This window comes from Lathamus discolor, chromosome 5 (genome assembly GCF_037157495.1).
Source record: "Lathamus discolor isolate bLatDis1 chromosome 5, bLatDis1.hap1, whole genome shotgun sequence".
NCBI lineage: Eukaryota > Metazoa > Chordata > Aves > Psittaciformes > Psittacidae > Lathamus > Lathamus discolor.
In genome coordinates, this window is record NC_088888.1 from 79228112 (window position 1) to 79248930 (window position 20819).

At 39.1% G+C, this 20819-nt stretch overlaps 2 protein-coding genes across 3 annotated transcripts in view; both read left to right on the forward strand.

Annotated features, from left to right (window-relative positions):
* Positions 1-862, forward strand: part of FILIP1 (filamin A interacting protein 1) — a 110908-nt gene extending 110046 nt beyond the window's left edge. For both annotated transcript variants that reach the window (XM_065681404.1, XM_065681402.1), the window contains one exon: positions 53-862. In XM_065681404.1, the coding sequence (XP_065537476.1) occupies positions 53-82 (30 nt within the window). In that variant the 3' untranslated portion in view covers positions 83-862. The remainder of the gene's footprint in view (positions 1-52) is intronic.
* A 3843-nt stretch (positions 863-4705) lies between these two features.
* TMEM30A (transmembrane protein 30A) lies at positions 4706-17873 on the forward strand. The gene is made up of 7 exons (XM_065681409.1): positions 4706-5090; positions 10232-10348; positions 10965-11072; positions 12158-12245; positions 12712-12855; positions 14716-14922; positions 15838-17873. The coding sequence occupies exons 1-7, from the start codon at positions 4827-4829 to the stop codon at positions 16029-16031; spliced, it is 1122 nt and encodes a 373-aa protein (XP_065537481.1). The 5' UTR covers positions 4706-4826; the 3' UTR covers positions 16032-17873.
* Positions 17874-20819: the final 2946 nt, after the last annotated feature.

A 20819-nucleotide genomic window follows, 5' to 3' on the forward strand; every position in this document is an offset into this window, starting at 1 on the left:
TAAAGTATTTGCAGTTTCATAAAACCAAGTGTTTTGCTCTCTTTTCTTCTAGAGAGTGTCATCATTCACCAGTTGCGCATGAACTCTAGATGAGTTACTGCCCCTGCTCTATGCTCTCTGTGTGCACTACCCTCTTTGCGAGTTGGATGGAACACTGTAGAAGCCCTCTGCCATCAACACCAGGGTCACTTGTGCTACTGATTACTTGTGGAAGTATTTATTGCTTCCATTATATTTTATATATTGTTTCTTGGTAGAGCTTTAAGAATGAAGGGCCTTGCTGGTATTTTGAAAGTACATAGTCAAAGAGAAAGAAGCAGTCTTTCTGCCACCTGAATTTCACTTTTATTTGCAAAGCCTAAGGCACATGCTTGATTTTGTTTGATGTTTGCCATATAATTTATTTTTATAATACACTTTGTAAAGTAACTCCCAAAGTTTCAATTCCTGTTGTTCATGGTGCATTTATTTGTAGAATACACTGTCAAATTCACAAGTTGATATTTTTGTAATAAAGACTGTGTAAAGAAAGAAGAACTTCAGCGATGTTTTGTGTATTCAGTACATTTGTTTTTGCCACCATGAGATTCTGTGAGACTAAATACTCTGAAGCCTGCTGTATGGAATTTGTACTATTGCAGAATATTTCTTGCACTGTGTGATGGTTTGGCATAAAATTAAGTATTAAAGTCCAATGCCTTGAAATGCAACCAGATTTACTCATTTTAAACAACGTAAGCCAGTTTTTAAAGCTGTGATTTTTTTATATATATATAATGTATGTTTTTATTTCTGCCTGTACCAAAAAAGTTAATTTTCACTACACTGTAACTAATAAATTTTCACAACTATGCAAATGTAACCAAGTGTTTGTATTTTAACTCTGTTTTCTTAAGATTGACAGTACTCATATATGTATTTTTATAGGGACAAAATGTATGGCTTTGGAAGTTCCTTTTTCTGACTCATATCTCACTGTGGTATCAGTGATGTACACAGTTAAATTGATTCAGATGTTAAGATACGGAGAGGAGTCTATCACCAAGCACTTAATGACTTCATGGTTTCTAACCTTGTCCTTTCACTGCACTGGCAGAGATAAACATCTCTGGTTTGATTGTATGTTCAGAATATTTAGTCCTGAACTAGTATGACTGTAGAAATGAGGTGCTGTGCACTCTGCCTTACACTGAAGGGCATATTTTACACAGGTGGCTGCAGCTTTTCAAATAGCATCCAGAGAGTTCTGTGGCAGCTATACTTAAAAGGATTTTTGAATGAATTATATATAAAGCTGGATACAACCCAGGGAGGGTCTTTTTTCCTTATACATTTCATCATTAATGATTTTTAATCTAAGTCATTGGCACATACTTAAAATACTGAAGATTTTTGAATTGCAGAAGTTACTGGCAGAAACTACTTTTTGGAAGGGAAAATGGTATTTTTTTGCAGGAGATACACTTCGAGACGCCAGAGAAAGTGCATTAACTTGGCATCCCACTGAGATGACTAGGTCAGTTCATCTTTGAAGCTGTAGTATCGCACTGCTGTGTAGTCAATTTGATCTTCATGGGAGCCATGAGACCTGCTTTTCCTTCTAGACATAAGTTCTGCAGCAAATGCTGACATTGTAGAGACACAGGATATTCTGGGACCTGTATAAACTTTCTTGGAGTTGATCTGCATTGCAAACAGTTTGCTAATTGAGCTGTACTGAGTAATGGAAACAAATGCTGCTTATCTGCGCGAAACAGTTGTTTTGTTGATATAGCTTATATTTTACCTGGTACACTGAGTTTTTAAAGGACTGGTCTTTTTCCTTACCGCACACAATGTACGCCAGTAACATAGCTATGTCTGTAGATCATATTTTAGAGTGAGCCGAGAAGAATTACAGCTCTGAGAGAGTGATACAGCTGAGGTGAATAAAGTTTAGTATGTGACACATTTCAACCTACTGTGCAGTAGAACAAACATTGTAATGACCCAGATCTTCTGTTTTCAAAGCATTACTTGGAAATCAAAACCTGTCCATGTAAGAACTACATTAAGTTTACCTGGAATGAAACTGCCAACTATTTGAAAGTGACAGTGACACGCCTGCAATAAACTTCAGCCTTTAAATATCAGTAAGATATAAGTAAAATCTTACTCTGAAATTGAGTCTAGATTTAAAAGGTCCAAATGAACGTAGAAAATTTTTTTCCTTGTCTAGATTTTAATATAAAGCTAACTTCCATATGAGTGTAAGTTGTTTCCTTTTGGTTTATTTATGGTTTTGCAAATACATTAAGTTTTTAAGCTTTACAAAATAAAGGTTTGTTTAAAGCATAAATACAGTCATGGTGCATTTGAAATAATCATCCTGATCTGACACCTGGCAAGCAGCTAAAGTATTTCATAGAAATGCCTGGAGGGTAAAACTCAGGTGTGCAAAGGGTGCTTTGACAGGTGTATTTCATCTTCAATGCAATTATATTCCTGGTCAATTTTTTACATTACCTGATTTGGATATGAATCTGAAGCAAGTAAGTAAAGGAAGTGCATTAGCCACATAATTAGCCAATATTTTGGGCACACTTGGGAAGAAGTCTGCTAATATAGACTAAAGATATGATTAATTTCTACAGGTATTGTCATTTGAAAGGAATCAGGAAGTGCTTTCAGATTAAGATAATGTAGAGGCTATCTTGGGCTATAGATATCAATAGCTTTTAAGTAGTTGAAAACAAGTACAAGATCAACTTTTCTCTTAAAGATCTCTTACTGTCTAAAGAGGATTGAAAGACCTCTGGGTATAGCATAATTATATAGTATTATTAAAATACTATATATTGTATACTATATATTATATAAGATACACCTTAGTATAATTATAGGTGATAAAATAGAATGTTTCAATCTATTAAAAAAATCTCAAATACTTAGATTTCTAAAAAAAAAAAAATTTATAGCCAGTGAGTTTCCCTTTTGCCTCATTGTGAAACATAATTGGATCAGAGGAGACAAAAGTGTTTAGTAGAACCATCTCTAGTGTAGAAAAACAGATGAAAAATGGAGGTTACTGCCCTGACTGTTCCACCTCCTACTGTGAATTGTTGGGTTTTACCTCTTCTTCTGAACAGTAACATTCAAGTTGAAAACTTCGTATTTAATGCTTTAAGTTTTGTAGATTTGCTCCCTGAAATAATCTATTTTGCCAGTAATGCATTTTATTTGCCTTCCGTGTTTTAAATATTAGCCGGTTTAACTGCATCAGTTCCTATAACTAAAGCTGGCAACTGAAAACCAAAGCTAATAAAGAAAAGGGTGGAAACAGTAAAAGGAGGCTTAGCTAGTGGGAGACAGCTAAAGGTAGGGCCCACAAGATAATGGAAAAGATTAATTAGGGAAGAGATACAGTTTTAGCACAGATTCCACAAGGAATACGATAAATTTTTGAACCCTATGCAATTACTTAGGCACCAAACCAGTCCTTTAATTTTGATGCCCAGATTTCCTACACTGTCTTAACGAGGCCAGGTCTTTAGAGTCTCCACAAAAAGGCGGCACTGCCACAAGTGGCTGCTCCCCCCGGTGGTCTTTGGTGAAACTTTCGGTTCCTCAGAGAACTGAAGGACATCTATTTTAGGGAAACTGTTCCACGGGCAGCTAAAAAGTCTCAGACTGGATTACACGCTTACAAAGTTAGTTAATTAAATAGCTTGGGTTGGGTTGTTTGTTGGGTTTTTTTGGTTGTTTTTTTTTTTTTTTTTTGGGGGGGGGTGTTGTTTTGTGGTTGTTCATTTTTCTTCATAAAATCAAGAAAATACATAAATACTGTCTAAAAGTGCATTTTGGCTACAATCTGTATAATAAAAGGGCTATAGAATCATAACAAAACAAACTTTAAAGCAAAGGAGCCAATACAGTGAGAAACATGGACTTTGCATGTTGCATTGGCTTGAGCAGTAAATAATGAACTAATTGTCTCGAGCCTGACAAAACAGGTATTCTGGGGTACAAACGGACACTGCTTTCCACATGGTGACTATTTAATGAACTGAAGCAGGATTAGCTCCCAAGGGAAATAAAAAGCACCAATTCTGACAGCAACATCTGTATGTGCATTCACCGCACTCCGATTCACTCACATACCTCCTGACAACAAAGCGGGAAGACAGTGCAAAAATCTCCCTGTGGTGATGGTTACTATGAGCAACTTCATTAAGATAGGCTCTCACAACCTTCCTGTGTTACACCACCACCACACTGGCGCTGGCGCTGTTCCTGTTTATGACAGCGGGAAGCTGCACTTAACGGCTCCCTTTTCAACCCCATGGGTGCTGCCTTTTCCCAGCAGCCCTCTTCGGACGCTGTGGGAAGGCGGGCGATGAGGGGGTCTCCCCCTGACACACACAGTGGGGGTCACAAGGCTTTTCCCCTCAGAGGCGGCTGCCGCTGCCGGCCGGCCTAGCCTGGCTGAGGCCCCGGGACGCACGGAGGCCTCACCGCCGCGGCGGGGCGCTCCCCACGGGGCCAAACCGCCGCACGGCGCCGCCAGAAGGGGGCAGTGAAGGGCTCCAGTCACCGCCAGCTCACCGAGCGCTACTGCGCATGCGCGTCCTCTCCCCGCCTCAGGGCTGGCGGAGCGAGCGGAAGGGCGCACGCGCAGCTCGCCCTCGCGGGATCGCGGGCGCCCCGCTTTCTGCGCATGCGTTGCATTTCCACCGGGAAGGTGGGGGCGCTTGCCGTCTGCTTCCTTCGCTCCCTCCGCCCGGCCTTCCGCGGCCGAGCGCGCAGGCGCGGTGCCCTCCGGTCACGCGCAGGGCAGGTCGCGCGCGATGGCGGTTAACTACAGCGCAAAGGAGGAGGCGGACGGGCACCCCTCGGGCGGCGTCGGCATGCCCGGCGGCGGCGCGGCGGGCGGCGGCGCCGTGAAGACCCGCAAGCCCGACAACACGGCGTTCAAGCAGCAGCGGCTGCCCGCCTGGCAGCCCATCCTCACCGCGGGCACGGTGCTGCCGGCGTTCTTCATCATCGGCCTCATCTTCATCCCCATCGGCATCGGCATCTTCGTCACCTCCAACAACATCCGCGAGTACGAGGTGCGCGGCGGCGGGCGGTTGGGGCCCGGGCCCGGCTCTGGCTCTGGGTGCGTTAGGCCGGGTCCGGCCGGGCGAGAGGTGTTTGGGAAGTCTTCCCGATGGCGGCATGCGCCTCCTTGCGAAACCCGCCGCTGACGCTTCCTGCAGGTGCTCGGCGGGACATGGAGGTGGTTTCTGTGGTGAGCGGACAGCTTGCTTGGCTGTTCGGTGCAGTTTAACGTCTCTTCTCCTTACAAAGCCGTCCGTTAATTACCCAAGCAGACACTGAGCTTATAGGGTATCTACTTTCCGCACAGAGGGTAGCTTTGCTCGTGTTCCTGAGTGAACTTCCAGGGAGCTTAAGGCCGGTATTTAATCAGCACAGCCCAATGCGAGGTTTGTTCGCAGCAGTACAGGACATATATGTGCATCGTCCTTGGGATAGCTTGCGGCAATGAGTTGTGTATCTTTCGATGTTCCAGAGTAATTGTAGTTTAAGGACAAAGCTTTGGCCTGAAATACCTGGTGAAGGTATTGCTATAGTTCTTAACGTGCGCTAGTGATTTAATGGTTTAGATGCTCTATAGGAGACCGTGGTGTCTGGATTAAATTTAGCAACGAGCACAGAGTGCGGCTTTTTATAGTTATGCTTAGCAAAACTGGATCATTTACATCTGATAATTAACCACACCACTGCTGGAAAACTGGCTGAGCATTAGCTGAAAACTAAACTGTACATCACAGTTAGGTCCATTTGATAACAGAATCACTTTGTGTGGTAAAGAAACAACCCAGATGGCTTTGGGACAGCCTTGGAAAGCACATTAACAGCTATGATTAGTTTCGGTTAGCTAATGTGACCAAGATTGATTGCTGGGGGGAGGGGAGGTGTTGTTTGATGGACTGCTATATGGGAGAATATGAATTCTTGTGGATCAAATCATTCTAGTTAATCGGTGTAAGTTGTCACTTCTGTGTAAGTAGTGTTCAAGACAGTGGCTTGGCTAGTGGTATCCATGTGGCAGTGAGGCCCCATTAACTATGTTAACTAAAGAAATTCTGGGGCAGACAATGAATGGTATTATATATTCATATTTCTGTTAAAATGTGAACAATGTTAAACGAATTTAAGGTTCCCTTTCCTACTATATTAAGAACTAAAATTACAGTCAAGGAGAAAAGTGTAAAAAACAAAGGTGGAGTGTATGTTACAGTGTTCAAATATTGTATGTAAGCATATTTTTAAAAAGCAGTTGCTTCTTGAGGGTAAGAAGAACATCTAAAATTTGATACAAGTACCAAGTTGTCCTGGGCATGTAGACTTTTAAACTGCCATATTACAGTCATATTTAAAGTAAATACAGTCACGTGTTTTTAACAGGATGCTCAAGGGAGAGAAGTAAAAAAAAAATAATCCTTGCTAACAATGTTTTTGGTTTTTGGTTGGTTTTTTTTTTTTTACACAATTGCATTTAAAATAGCCATTTCTAGTAAAGCGATACAAAGTCTTAGTTTACAAACTAATGTTTGTATGGTAAATACAGTTGGATCCATATATCGCCTTTGGTTTTTCATTATGACTGGCTCTTCTGTGATCTGTAAGGACAAGGAATGCATCAGTTTCATGAGTCCAAAACCAAGTGACTTCCTGTGCCTATATTGCTACTATGTTATACACTGCATTTATATTACTGTATACTGCATCTGTGTATGGAATTTTTATATACCATGTTGCTAAGCATCTCGGTTATGTACTCCTGAAAAGCTCCAGTAGGAGGCAGAAACTGGATGTTCCCATCTAATGTGCATTACAAGAATCTGTAGGTGACATGGGAGTGTGACTGATGCTCCACTATGCAATGGGTTGCATGTATAAAGCAATAGTAGCAGTTTGTATCTGGAAACCTGTTGGCAGGTGCTGACCTTCCACCTTCCACCCTTTCTAATTTCAAGGTATTCAAGTTTAGAAAGGGATTGTTTGTTTTACTGAGTGGGTTCACTCTTGTATCACCCACCTCACATGAAGCTCTCCCAAGCCATACCATGAGTTTTTTGTGATGACAGGAGGAACAGAGTGCTTGACTTCTGAGAGTACGATCAGTCAGGGTATGCAGGTAAGAATGGGGAAACTTGGGTTCTGTTTTCTGATCCTTATGCATGTTTTGTCAAGTGTTACAATTCAAAAATCCAGAGATTATCATTCTAAAGGCAGCTGAATTTTGGAGGAAAAAAAAGGCTTTACAATTGCAGTAACGAAGTATAGATTAAACATTTTAAAGACCAGTGTTTGGGCCCTAAACACTGGTGAGGGATACAGATTAAGACACTACTGTCACCTGTATGTTGAGCTATGTCCCTGTTGGTATGCTGGATTGTTAGTAACCTCCAAATGTTATTCATAAGTAGCTGTAAATTTAGCTCTGGGAGACAAGACATCTAGAATCTGGGTGCAGTGACTAAGCTCTTTTAAAAATGTAGTTGGGGGAGGAAGCAGAGGTATTTACACCTCTAGACAATAGCATAGTTGTTAAGTGTGTGTCTGTACATAGGTACTTGCGTGTAAACTTACTGTATTGGAATTGAATAAGAATTATGCCCCTGAAATACGTATTTATGTACAGTTCAAATCACCCTTTCCTGGAGCTAGATACTGTAGCCATCAGGATCTCTGTGAACTGTACTGTTCTTGTACAGGTGCAAGGATTGAACAGCAAAATGTAGCTTTTTCCATTGATTTCCTTTATAAACTCTCTTGAATTCAAATGTGGAAAATTTCCAACGGCTTAAGTGAATTGTGGGTGTTTTGTGCTGGTTTTTCTCTAGCATTTTCTCACTGTTTGAAAAGGTATAAACAGCCATTTTTGTGGTTCTCTAATGAAAAGTAGTTCATTTGGGTTGGAAATGAGTATTGCTGTGTAGATGTGTCTTTTTTGTCCTGTTAAAGGGGAAGGGTGAGAGTTCTGTATTTCCTTTTTTTTTTTCTTTAGGAAAAAAAAAAGCTTTTTTTTATAAGTTTTTGTTTTGTTTTTAGATAAGTTGGCATTTATCGCATATGTTAGTATGTGATAAAAATTGAGGAATATCCAGAACATTAACTGTGTGGGAAGGAGATCTTGCCAGAGTAGGATAAATATGTGAAATCTATAAAATCATAAATGGTTTGGAGAAAAAAAATATATATGCAATAGTTACTATTTCTATACTGCAAACATATAAATAGACTGAGAAAGACAGCAGCTGCCTGAAAAGCAATTGGTGCTGGATAACTTGGATATAGTGAGGAGTTGTTGGGAAGGGCTCTTTCTGTGTGAGTTTGTCATACTGAGCTAGGGACAGAACGTTGAGTCAGGTGGGTTTCTGCTGTGGACCCCAAAGTCAGTACTTTGTATCTCAAGGTCCTAGTTTTGTTGTCTTGTCAAGAGATGAAGACAGGTACCTCTGTCCTTTTAAATAAACACTGTTGAATGTAACCTGTAAATGTGGATGCAGAAAAAAGCCCCACTTGTTGGCAGTTACTGTATGGGAAAGCTCTTGGGGTAGCATTGAAGGTGATTGCAATGGTCAAAATTGTGGTTCTGTGTCAGTATACCTCAATTCTATGCTCCACAGAATTTAGTCAGTCATTTTTTTTTTCAAGTGAAGTCTTCAGATCTTTTTTCAGCCTTGGAGTATTTGAGTTTGTTCTTGATCTAAAACTTCTCCACACACTGGAGAACTAGCTCAGGAAACAGGTTTAAGTTCTTTTTAAATGAAGTGCTTGCTTAAGCTCACTGTAGCAGCAAAAAAAAAAGCTATACTGAGTTAGCCTTGTAAAAATCAGCTCTGTTGTTTGTTGAGAGCAGTGGTGGTCAGTCGGTCTGCTGTAGCTACGCAAAGCTGTTCAGGATTGCTGCTATTTCTAGATCAGCATAATAAACTCAATACCTTGCTCAGCGAAGGAAGCAGAGATTATGTGATCCTCTCTCTGCCAGCTGATAGCTTCTGAAGCCGACTCGTTTGAGCTAGGCTCGTTAGGGTGTACATCTCATCTGTCAAAAGTCTGGCAGCAGAACAGATGCTAATAAAGGTGCTGAGGGAAGAGTTGCAGCTTAATAGATACCAAAGACATGGCAGGAAGAGAGACCTTGAAGAAGATCCAGAGGAAAATAAGCTTCAATTGTTCCCTGAACCTTGAAACTGCATGTTTGTTTTTTGCTAATGTTCATACTAGGACAGATCATAAATCACTGCAATTCTTGATGCATTTCACTGCAAGCATAAATCGGGGCAATACTTTGCAGCAGCTTTTCATAAAACTACATAGGTGTTGTAGTTTAAATGATAGTGCTGTTAAAGAGCTTGTTGCTGTAACTTGGTATGTGCTGCAGCGACCCGAGTCTAAATTCTAAATAGGAAGTTCATAGTAAATATAGAAATACATACACGGGGTAAGCTCATGGCCAGGAATATGTCATGCATACTGCCAAGGTAGCCTATATGTACAGGCTTCAAATAATGGCTTTTTTTGAACTACACTATATAAGGTTATATTGTATAAGCCAGATTAACAGGGATCATCTTTCTTGTCCATCTAGTGTTTTACTGTCCCTGGCAAAATAGTATTAGTGTCTTAATTTTCCCTATTTAAGACAGTTCTTGGACATGAAGTGATTTTTTTTGTTTGTTTGTTTGAGGTTGGTTTTTTGTTTGGTTTGTTTTTCTTTTTTTTGATCTTCTAATTAGATTGCTAAAAATGGTCAGCAAAGCAAGTTTTCTAATGCAGACTTTTTCTATTAAATATCTAGACTTGAAAAATTTTAAGCTCTCTGGAGACCATGTAGAAGCTCAGATCTGCTTGGCATATTGTGTGTCTGTGTGTGTGTGTTTGAAAGCATGTTTGGAGTGTCTGGTGCTTGTGTTTTGGCATGTGTGTTTTGGCATGTATGTTTTGTTTTCCCACAGCAGTAATGGCCTACCTCAGAGTTAAATTTGTTTGAGGCTGAAATTGAGTGTGTAGGTAGCATCACAAAATCTTTCAGCTTGGAAGGGACCTCTGGATATCATCAAATAGGCCGGAATGGGCTTTTGGTGTTCGGGTTAAGGTTGCAAAACAACTGCCACATCAACTCATCTTTCTTTTCCATTGTAAAGTAATGACTCTTCTGTTTTGTCTTCTGTTACAGATTGACTATACCGGAACAGAGCCTTCCAGTCCCTGCAACAAATGTCTAAATGTGTCCTGGGACAGCACCCCACCTTGTACTTGCACTATCAATTTCACACTGGAACATTCATTTGAGGTATGCTACCCTGTATGCAAAGTGAAATTAGAACAGTTTGTATGGGTTATTTCCTAATTGGTAGGAAAGCTGTATCCCTCTTAAGTAGTCTTTTTTTTTTCCTATTTTAAAGGATTATTTCTAGTTTTCCTATGAACGTGGATCTGATTTTTGTGTGCCTTTTCAGTAGCATGGCATAAGATGTTTTTAAGTGCCTCTGTTTATGTGGAAATGTGCAACATTCCATTAAATGTTTGTGTTTTACACATTTACATTTACCATATATGCCATACAGCTGGTGAGTAGATCAGTTATTCCTGCACAATTAACAAAAAATCAATCCAGCAAGAACTGGAAATACTGCGAGTGCATTTCTGAGGCATTGGAGGCACATAACGGGGTACAGTGTGCTTAACATTGAACAACATTGGTGTTGAGTGCTGCTGTATAGCATTCTGATAATTAATGGCATGTTTAGACTGTTTGATGTCAGCTCATGTTAGGATAGTACTCTTACGTATTCAGTGTGAAAAAATATTGAGGCTCCTACTTAATGAATGTTGCTGTAAAGTAAACAGTTTAATAGGTTAAAATACAAGCTTTTGTGTGAATGAAAACCCCCTCTTGCTTCTTGTAGAGCAATGTATTCATGTATTACGGACTTTCCAACTTCTATCAAAACCATCGTCGTTATGTGAAATCTCGAGATGACAGCCAGCTAAATGGAGATAACAGTTCGCTACTTGTAGGTATTCATGCATGGGTATTAGTAAGCAACTAACTTCTGACTATTGCATAAATCGCCATATGGCAGTGTTTATGAAGCATTCAGGGTTTTTTTGCTTAACAGAAGATCAGCCATAGGGAATTTGTATTTTATTTACAGAAAAATGTGTGTAACATACTGTAAAATTTCATGTTTGTAATTTCATCATGCAAACAGCAATGCAGTGCTCCAGTCACTGCTCAGATTTGAGTAGTTTTAAGCTGTCTTGTCTTCAGTCAGTAGTATCTATCTGTATCCATTCTGTCTGAAGTTTTTGCTTTCAGTGTAAAATACCTGATTTCCCAGCAGTTAGTTTGAATATTGCAGCTAAATGCATCCATTCTGTAGACTCTGGTTCAATACTGAACATCAGCGGTATTGGAAATCATCAGTACTGTGCATTATGTTCAGGGTGCTGTGTAATGTTTAGGGCCAGACCTCTCCTTTTCCTGATTTTTACGAAGAGTGGAAATACAGCTGCATTCTTGCTCCAGCAAGAGTGATTCTCCCTTTTTACCTGTAATCTTTAAAAAAGTGGAGAGTTTCAAGAAGCTGCATGACTGACATGAGGTTGAGGAAGTGAGCTTTTAATGCGGAAAAATATTTGGCATGCTGTTGGAGTCCTTGCAGCCTTTTGTTTTCTATGTTACGCTTGGTTTCTTTTATAGTCTTATTTTTCTATAACACTGATGCATACTTAAAACACCCTGCCTTTAATAAGAGAATACTTGAGTACTGCATGTTGGAAAATTGTTTCTATTAAAAGATAAAAGGAAAAAAAATTCTAATAGCTTCCAAGAAAAGCCTTATTTTTAGTAAGACCATGATGGGATTCTGACATTACTCATGTTTTATTTAGATTCTGTTCCTCTTTGTAAAAGAAAAATCAATCACGCTAACTAGTATTGAATGCTGTAGTATTTGTAAACAGCCTGATTTGTGAAAAGAGTATTTTGTGGTACACTTAAGATGTGCACATTATTGAGGTACTGCAGTAAAGAACAGGTTAGTTGGTTAAGCTAGCACAGACTCATCTGCCTTTTTTCATTTTAACTAACTTTCAGAATCCCAGTAAGGAATGTGAGCCTTACCGCACAAATGAGGACAAACCCATTGCTCCTTGTGGAGCTATTGCCAACAGTATGTTTAATGGTATGGTAACACTTTCAAGTTATCACTTAGATGTTTTTTGTGATCTAATGTATGTTTTGTGCTGTATTGCAAGTTATTTGGAGTAAAGACATCTTGGGCTTTTTTGTTTCGAATCAACACATTTTCATTCATAGAATTAAATAAATACCTTGTACTGCTGTTGCTTTTTCCAAAATTTCTATGGGAGTTAATTTAATCTGATAGCACACAAAGGATGGAAATACCTGTTCTGAGAAGCTGTTACTGCTATGAGTAGGAACATAGATAAAATATATGGATAATACACTACTGTCTCAGATAGGTTGGCTCTTATAGAAGAGCTTGTGCTTGTGGCAGGCAGGTAATAAAAGCCTTGTCCACTTCTTTTTGCTTTGTTCTCCTGGAAGTAGTACTTTAACTGCCTGTCATGATCATCTGTCTAATGGAGGTTTCCTCAGCTGCTTTTGTAATATGATTTTCTCTTTAGATACATTGGAATTGTACCGCATTGATAATGACACAAGGACTCCTATTACTTTGATTAAAAAAGGCATTGCGTGGTGGACAGATAAAAATGTAAAGTTCAGGAATCCTACAGGAGATGGAAATAACTTAACTGCACTTTTCCAAGGTAAAAAAACCCCAACAAAAACCCAAGCATTTTAAGAATAACAGAGCTCTTCAAAAACATCTTGATTCCAGTGAGTTTTACCTCACTGCCAACATTGTACTGAATTGTGTTAATAAAATATTGTGGTTCCCTGAAGAAGTCCAAGCTAAGGACTGCTCTGCTATCTATAAAGATTGTCTTTAAATAGTGAAAGCTGCAGATTTCACATGGAAGTGTGAAAGTGGTTTTTACCTCTACTGTAATTTTTTTTGTGTGTATTTCTTTATCTTTTTTTTTGTCCTCCTTTAATACTGAGAAGAGCCCAGGATCTGCACTGCTGTCATGGTTTAACCCCAGCTGGCAACTAAGCACCACACAGTTGCTCACTAACAGTAGTGCCCCTGCCCAGTGGTGATGGGGGGAGAATAGGAAAAGTAAAAGCTTGTAGGTAAAAATCTCAAAATAACTCTCTCTCCTCCCCTCCCTCCCTAAAACCCAACCCCCCCAAACATGCCAAAACCTTATCCCCCACCCCCCAAAAAACCCAACCATTGAATAGAGAGGAAAATACACGAAAAACAAGTGATGCAAAAGTAAACAATTGCTTACCTCCAACTGAGTCCCAGAGCAGTGGCAGCCCCTGCCTACCTCTACCTGCCCAGTTTTATTGCTGAACACAATGCCATATGGTGTGTTATATCCCTTTTGGGGTCAACTGTCCTGGCTCTGTCCCCTCCCAACTCCTTGTGCACCCCGAGCTTACTCGCTGTTGTGAGGGAGCAGAAAAGGGCTTGAGGCTGTATAAACACTTAGTAAATTAAAAACAGCAATAAATTAAACATCAGCATGTTACCAACCCTGTTGTCATCACAAATCCAAAATGCAGCAGGATGCAAGCTACTGTGAAGAAATTCTAACTTTGCCCAAGCCAAAACCAGCACAACTGCAATAATGCTTGGATTTAACTTGAAATCTTGCAGTTTTTTAATCCAACTCTTCATACAGAGATTCCATTTAAATGTTTCTACCTCTAGATTATACAAAGTTTTCTAAAAGAACCAACCAAACAAAAATACCAACCCCAAAATCAAACCCCAACACCCAACAAAAACCCAAACCACAAAACTGATTCCTTTTTATGATTAGAAGTGATTGATACATGTCTCATTTGTTAGGTTAAATACAGTTTGGTAAATCAAAGTTTTCTTTGGCTACAAATGTCTGAAAATAATCTTCCTCAGGGCTCTAAGATGGGGGGTGTGTGCTTGTGTGTTCATACAGCGTATACAATAACTTCAGGCTTAACCTGATGTGGTTTGTTGCTTAGTCACAGCCAAATTGCATGTTACTAATGTGATGCTACCCTTGGAAAAGCAGATACCTTACCTTAATATGATGTAGAATTGTATTTCCAATAAAATTAGCAAAAGCTTTAGTATGGCATAATCTAAAATATTGTACATAATTTTATATGCTTATGGTCCAGGAAGTGGTGGTCAAACTGTTTAACAAGTGAACAGAGGAGCTGCCATCATAATGGAGAACTATCTCGCTAAGTAATGTTTTGGAACAAGACAAGGCTATATAAATGTTTAGGGGAGGCAAGTTTCTTTAAAGAAGTGGACAGTGCTGTCATGAGAGTAAATTAAGCCATTTATTTAAATTAAACTATTTAAGCTGCAAATAAAAAGTTCTTAAACAGGCCCAGTGTCTTGAAATAGTACTGAGTTAACCTGTCTGTTTATACTGTTCAAAAGCTAGTATGTGTTTTCGTAATAACCTGAATTAATTTTGACGAGCCTTTGTGCTACTTAGTCCTGTATTTGAAATACTTCAGTGTTGGTTTGTTGGGTTTTTTTTTTTTTGTTTGTTTCATCCTAGGCACGACAAAACCTGTAAACTGGCCCAAGCCAGTGTATATGCTGGACTCTGAACCTGACAACAACGGCTTTATCAATGAAGACTTCATTGTGTGGATGCGTACTGCTGCTCTGCCAACGTTTCGCAAGCTGTATCGTCTCATTGAAAGGAAGAACAATTTACAGCCAACCTTACAGGCTGGAAAATACTCTCTGGATATTGCATACAGTATCCTTTGAAAAACCTCTGAAAGTGGCTGAGGGCCTTAGCTGGATTACACAGGCATATATTTGTGCAAGTTCAATTTGAGCTAGCCTTTTTTCCTTTAAAAAATGGTATTGAGCAGTGGTTGAAAACTGGTAGTGAGAATATGGTAGACTATTACCATCTTCTAGTTCTGTGTGGGTTGTTGTAGAATTAGTAGCTTCCTACTGAGAGAGGGAAATCTGATTGCCTGGGTGCTGTAAAGGAATTAAGAGAAGCGTAGGAAAAATGAAAGAACAGAGGTAGTTGGTAGGCTAGAAATTTGAGAATTTTACCTTCAAGGTGTAATGACAATGTGTAATCAAGGGCAGACTGACTTTGGAAGTCAGAAAAATGGCAGAGCTGTGGATCAGGTGGAGGTTCCTCATTCTATTTTGGACAAACTAAAGACTAGGTGTGAGTGCAAGAGACCAGAGAAGGGTTGTCATAGTTACCCAATTCTTAAAATTCAAAAGCACTTAATGATCATTTTTAAATAGCTACTGCAGTGTCCTCCTTTGCTGCAAACCTCTGGGCAGTGCACATAAAACTGAATCAACATAAAGAAAAATTTTGTATAAAAATATATTCAAGAACTAAAATTCAGATTTTTCTCAATTTGCTGAATCTGCTTTCAAAACCCTATGTAATTGTGCATTTACTCTTACCTTAAAAAGGGTCAACATCATCTAACATGGCATTTTTCTTGGAGTAGCTGACAGTGCCCAGATTAGTCTTCACCTGAAAGAACAACTAAATGTATCACATTTTCACTGCCAATATTCAAAGGCAGCAGTTTTTTATTTGTAACCTGAGTGAAATGGTCCAAGATTTTAATGTGCCTGACCACATAAAGCTAGAATTGGAAATGTGCTGCTTGTTTTCCTTAACGTTTTTCAGATTATCCTGTACACAGTTTTGATGGACGAAAAAGAATGATCTTAAGCACCATCTCGTGGATGGGAGGGAAAAACCCCTTTCTGGGAATTGCTTACATCACTGTTGGGTCCATATGCTTCTTCTTAGGAGTTGTATTGTTGATCATCCATCACAAATATGGAAACCGAAACACTAGTGCAGACATTCCCAATTAATCTTGCATTCTGAAAACAAATGTACTGCATGTGCATCAAGGCCAGTCCAGAACAGACGCAGTTTTTGAAAGATAAATGTCTGCTTCTGTCACTTCTTGACTGGGTGCATAATTTTTATCTAAAGCTCCCCTTTCCCACACTGTGGATTAACTCTTGAAAATGATGGGTATACAATTGGCTGTCTTGATTGTATCTCTGCCTGTGTCAGAAACAGCTTTTCTGATACTTGCCTCTAACTGGGCAGGCCACATGATGCATATAGCTCCTGTTCCCTTGATGCATCTGCTGCTTGTTCATGTGCTGCGTAATGTTGATATGATTCAGTACATTTAGACTGTGTGGAGAAGGACTGTTCTGAGATACTGTAAGTTGTTGAATTTCTAGAATTCAGGTGTCAGTGCTGTTGAAAGGAAAAGTCAAGTCTTAAATGTTTTTTCAATTTACTGTCTTGTGTGCATGGGCTCTTATATTTCTTGCTGAGATTTTAATATATTTATATAAGTTAAGTATTCTTCCCATATCCCACACGCCTCTGTTACATTAAATCCTTTAAGTGCTGTGTAAATTTCAGCATCCTGGATTCTTTGTTTATTTACCATATATGTGCCTGGCCAGTAAACTAGCATCCTATGAAGATACCAGAAAACTTATTTGTTAATTATTTGTGTGAGTCCCTTTTAAAGATTGTTCTAAATTGGGAAATGCTTGATGCTGGTACAGTCTGCTTTTTTTCTAATTTTCTTTGCTTTAGGTCATATCCAATACTAGTTTACCTGTTATGAATCCTGATTCTGCTTTTTATAAGCAGGACCAAGCATTAATAAAGAAGAATCTAAAATGTCTTTTCCGTTTACAGATTTGAGTGAATCTCTTTTACTGGAGGAGTTTCCTAATTTTCTTGAGGCATATGTATTCTGAGCAGGCTTTGCTGCAAAGGAATTGTCATATACTTTATTTGGAGTGAACACAATGTTTTTTGCAGTGTTAAGATTCAAAAGTTGAGATGGCAGTAACCTCTTCTGACTGAAATGCAGGTTGAGCTTGCTGTGAAACCTAATTAAAGTACAGCAGTTAGAAACACATGCAGGATAGTGTCTTAAATTGCAGAAGGGTTTGGTTTTAGGTTAATTAAAAGTTAACTGTAACCTGTAAAATATTACTTTTTGGTGACTTTTTTTTTAGATGATACACAGAAACTGTATATGGTAGAGATCACTTTAAATGCAACTAGCTTGATAAAGTATTGAGTATATTAAAAGACCTAATAAATTCTGCAAACCATTTAATAAGAGATTTTATTTTGTTCTTGAACATACATGTATTTTCATCTGGATGAAAAGACATTCTTTTTGAATTCAGTTTGAGTGAGCCGTATTTCTGGGATTGCATAATTGGTGCAAGGAGTTTTTATTCATGATCCAATAGTTTGATCTATGAATACCACTATTAATTTATCAGAAACAGATGACCTTTTTTACTAAATTACTTGTGTAATCTTTTTGAGCTAACAGTTCAAGTGTGCAAGTCTGTACAAACTATGGAAGAAGGCAGTGTTTTCCATGTGCCAGCTTTCTGTAACTCCATATAATTGTTTGAACAGTACAGTGTGGCAGCACAGGGCTTTCAAACAGTTAGCTTTAAGATTTTATTTACAGTGTTGTATTGATATTGCTGGAATAACAAAAAATAAGGGCATGTATCTTTTTGTACTGGAAGGCAGAAAACTCGCACAAAATGTTAAACTGGATTTCATCTGTAGAGTAGCTGCTAGTCCAACAATACAGTAAGCAAGTAAGGGGTTGTCTCCCAATTCCTGGTTATTAAACTATTTTGATTTTTAAACTTTTGTGTTTGTCACTTGAAATGCAAATGTGTTCTGCTTCATTCATAATCCTTTTTTTTCTTTCAAGTTTGAAATGCTGCTTTTTGAGCTGTGTTCAGAATTAAAACCATTTACCCAAACAGCACAAACACAAAACCCCCCAACACCCCAAACTGTACCACATACCGAATACTTGCACTGAACAGCCTGCTAAAGTTCTCACTTCCAAAGTAGGAAAAGAACTCTGAACATCTAAGCCAAGTTTATTCCTGCTCTTAACAATGTGGTAAGTTTATGGAAGAGGCTGCTTCTAGCAGTGTGAAAATGAAAATTTCTATTCTGAGGTAGAAAGTTCAGTTCCTAAAAGAGTTTTGTTTGCCTTTTTTGTTGTGGTTTTGGTTTTTTGGTGGGTTTTTTTGTTTTTTTGTGGTTCTGCCTTTTTTTTTCTTGTTTGTTTGTTTTGTTTTTTTTGGTATTCAGTTTTCTTCAGATTAGCACAAGTATTTTCATGTAAAAATACCCTACATTCTAGTTTATGGAATCTGTTCCAGTCATTGTATTGCCTTTTGTGCCTAAATGTGAAGTCTAATCTTGCTTGACAGTTTCAGTTAAGACCAAAGTCCATTATGAAATGGCCTGATAAGCATGTCCTTAGATGACATGAGTCTGAAATAAGAAACTGCCTTTCCTGTAAGCCTTTCATTCCAAACATGCTGAGCCTGTGTTTGAAAATAAAGTAATACTGTCCATCATTTGAATTACACAGTTTGCTGCTAGAAAGTCTGAAATTGGAAAATTATCTTCCTCATTTCCTGTTGGGAATGAAATAAAGGAATAGAAGTGTAAGTCAATAATTACTGAGGCTCAAAAAGTAAAAGTAGAATTGGAAGTATGTGGAGTTCTTTCTCACTGGACTCTGATTTTGCCTACAGGTGACATAAAAGAAACAGTTCAAGCAAACCGGACTGGGGAGTTATGTGCCAAGTTTAATTGAATTTGTACCTGAGAATTGTGCCCAGGTTTTGTGAAATGAAATGGTGAGATGTTTTAAGTGGAGTTAGAGAGCCAGGGATATAATCAGTGACCTCACTGATTCCGTTATGAAACTAGGAAAGATTGGACTGTGACATTCTTGGGAGAATTGAAAATACTATTGTTTCTAGGCTCACCTGCTAAGGCTTGGGTTTATGTGGTTGAAGTTTGTGTTTGCTTCACAACAGATGCTTGTCAGCATCAAAACAAATCTTTGTGCTGTCAGCAAGTTCTAACGCAATTTTAGTGTATTATAAAACTTGGAAAATGCTTATACCAAGGTAGAATACAGCGTGTTTTCTCTCTTCATACACAATGTAGCTTTTAACTGGGTTAGCCAATTATTTTGTTTGCAAGAAAATAATTAAACCAGTGGGCAGGCAAGACTGAGGAGGAGGTGGTTTAAAAAATGGTCATTTTCAGCTGTCCTGCTGCACCAGGGGCTTCCACTCCCAGAGCTGGGTTGAATGTTAACTCAGCTGTTTGTGTGATCTCTTTAGCAGGGTTTACATACCCTTCTATTACTGATTTAAGAGATTAAACTTTTTTTTGTGATAAATGTTTTTTAACATATAGATTAACAGCCCTGTTTGCAGTCCATCTTAAACAAAACTGTTTAACATTGAGTTTTCATTAACAGTTTTATTATTCTGCGATACAATACATGCACAGGTTACCCTATCCAGTTAGGAAAAAGCAGTCTGAGTTTGCTTCTAATGAAGTACCCTCAGCCAGAGGCAGCAGGATGCCATCTCTCTTTCCCTCAAGTTCTCATTGCTTCATAAATTAGCCAGCACTGAAGAAACCAGGTGTGCTTTCTCTGAGCAGCCATCTTTTAGCTTTGATTGGCACGTAACCCCACATGCCAAGCTGTAAGTATGGCCTTTTTGTTGTAAAGTGTATTTTGACAGGCAAAAGCACTGAATTTTAGGTTCAGACCTGTCTGGGAATGGACCATGCAGCAGAAAATAAGCAATAATTATTTATCTGGGGATTATGATCCTTTCACCAGTATCTAAATACAACTGTGTATAAAAATCAGAACGCAAATATTATATGTAGTTACAAGAGGAAAGGCTGTAAGAGGAATGAATGGAAATCCATCTTGCAGTAGTAGTTAGGGATTCCAAGTATTCTGTAATGGCACTGGTAAGTGGCTGAAAACTTTGTTAAATAATGTATCCAGTTTCTTCTGTTACAACACCGTGTTTCTCCATGACTATGCTTTCTAAATGGTATTTTTAATAATTCCAAGTCAGCTAAGACTATACCTATTAATACTTCATCTTTGTATTTTCACTTTCTTTCTGGGGCAGCCCTTCAGGCTGGGAAGTGCTATGCTTTGAGATACGATCCTTGTCATTTCCATACTAGATTGAGCACTAATTTGCCGTGTTTGACACACATTATTCATTATGAGGTTTGGCACCAGTGCGAAAACAGTGTAATGCCAAGAACTTGAGTGCTCTGCAACTGCTGCAAAGCCAGGAAGCAGTGTTCCTGACAGCATTGTATTTCAGCGTATAGTTAAAGCATGAGAAGATGCAATTATAGGGCTAGATCTGCAATGCAGGAAAAACCACAGGCTGCTCACAGCGCTTTTCTGAAGGGCAAATGGCGTCTTCCTTCGGAAGTGAATAGGCTTGCATTTCCTACAAATCTGGTGTTGATTCACTGCAATTATATATTGTAAAGCACGGAGCTGAGGTTGGCTTTTCTTTTTTCACTTCCGAAGTACTCAGTGTCCCTGCCACGAGGGGAGTTCAAGGCAGTGGGCAGATAGGTATTTTAGGGTTCTTTCGTGTGTGTGGGTAGTGGCTGAATGAGGGATGCCACATCTGTCCCAGGGGCGTAGGACACACCTGGCTGGGTCAGGCCCTGCGTCCTGCCTCCGTGATGGCTGAAGGGGATGGGTAGAGCCGGGAGCCCATGGC

Bases quoted from the DNA above. Each gene is read 5' to 3' on its own strand.
- TMEM30A (XM_065681409.1), top strand. From the start codon at position 4,827: ATGGCGGTTAACTACAGCGCAAAGGAGGAGGCGGACGGGCACCCCTCG. The intron at 10,349-10,964 runs GTATGCTACCCT...TGCTTCTTGTAG, and splicing joins CACTGGAACATTCATTTGAG to AGCAATGTATTCATGTATTA. The intron at 11,073-12,157 runs GTAGGTATTCAT...ACTAACTTTCAG, and splicing joins GAGATAACAGTTCGCTACTT to AATCCCAGTAAGGAATGTGA.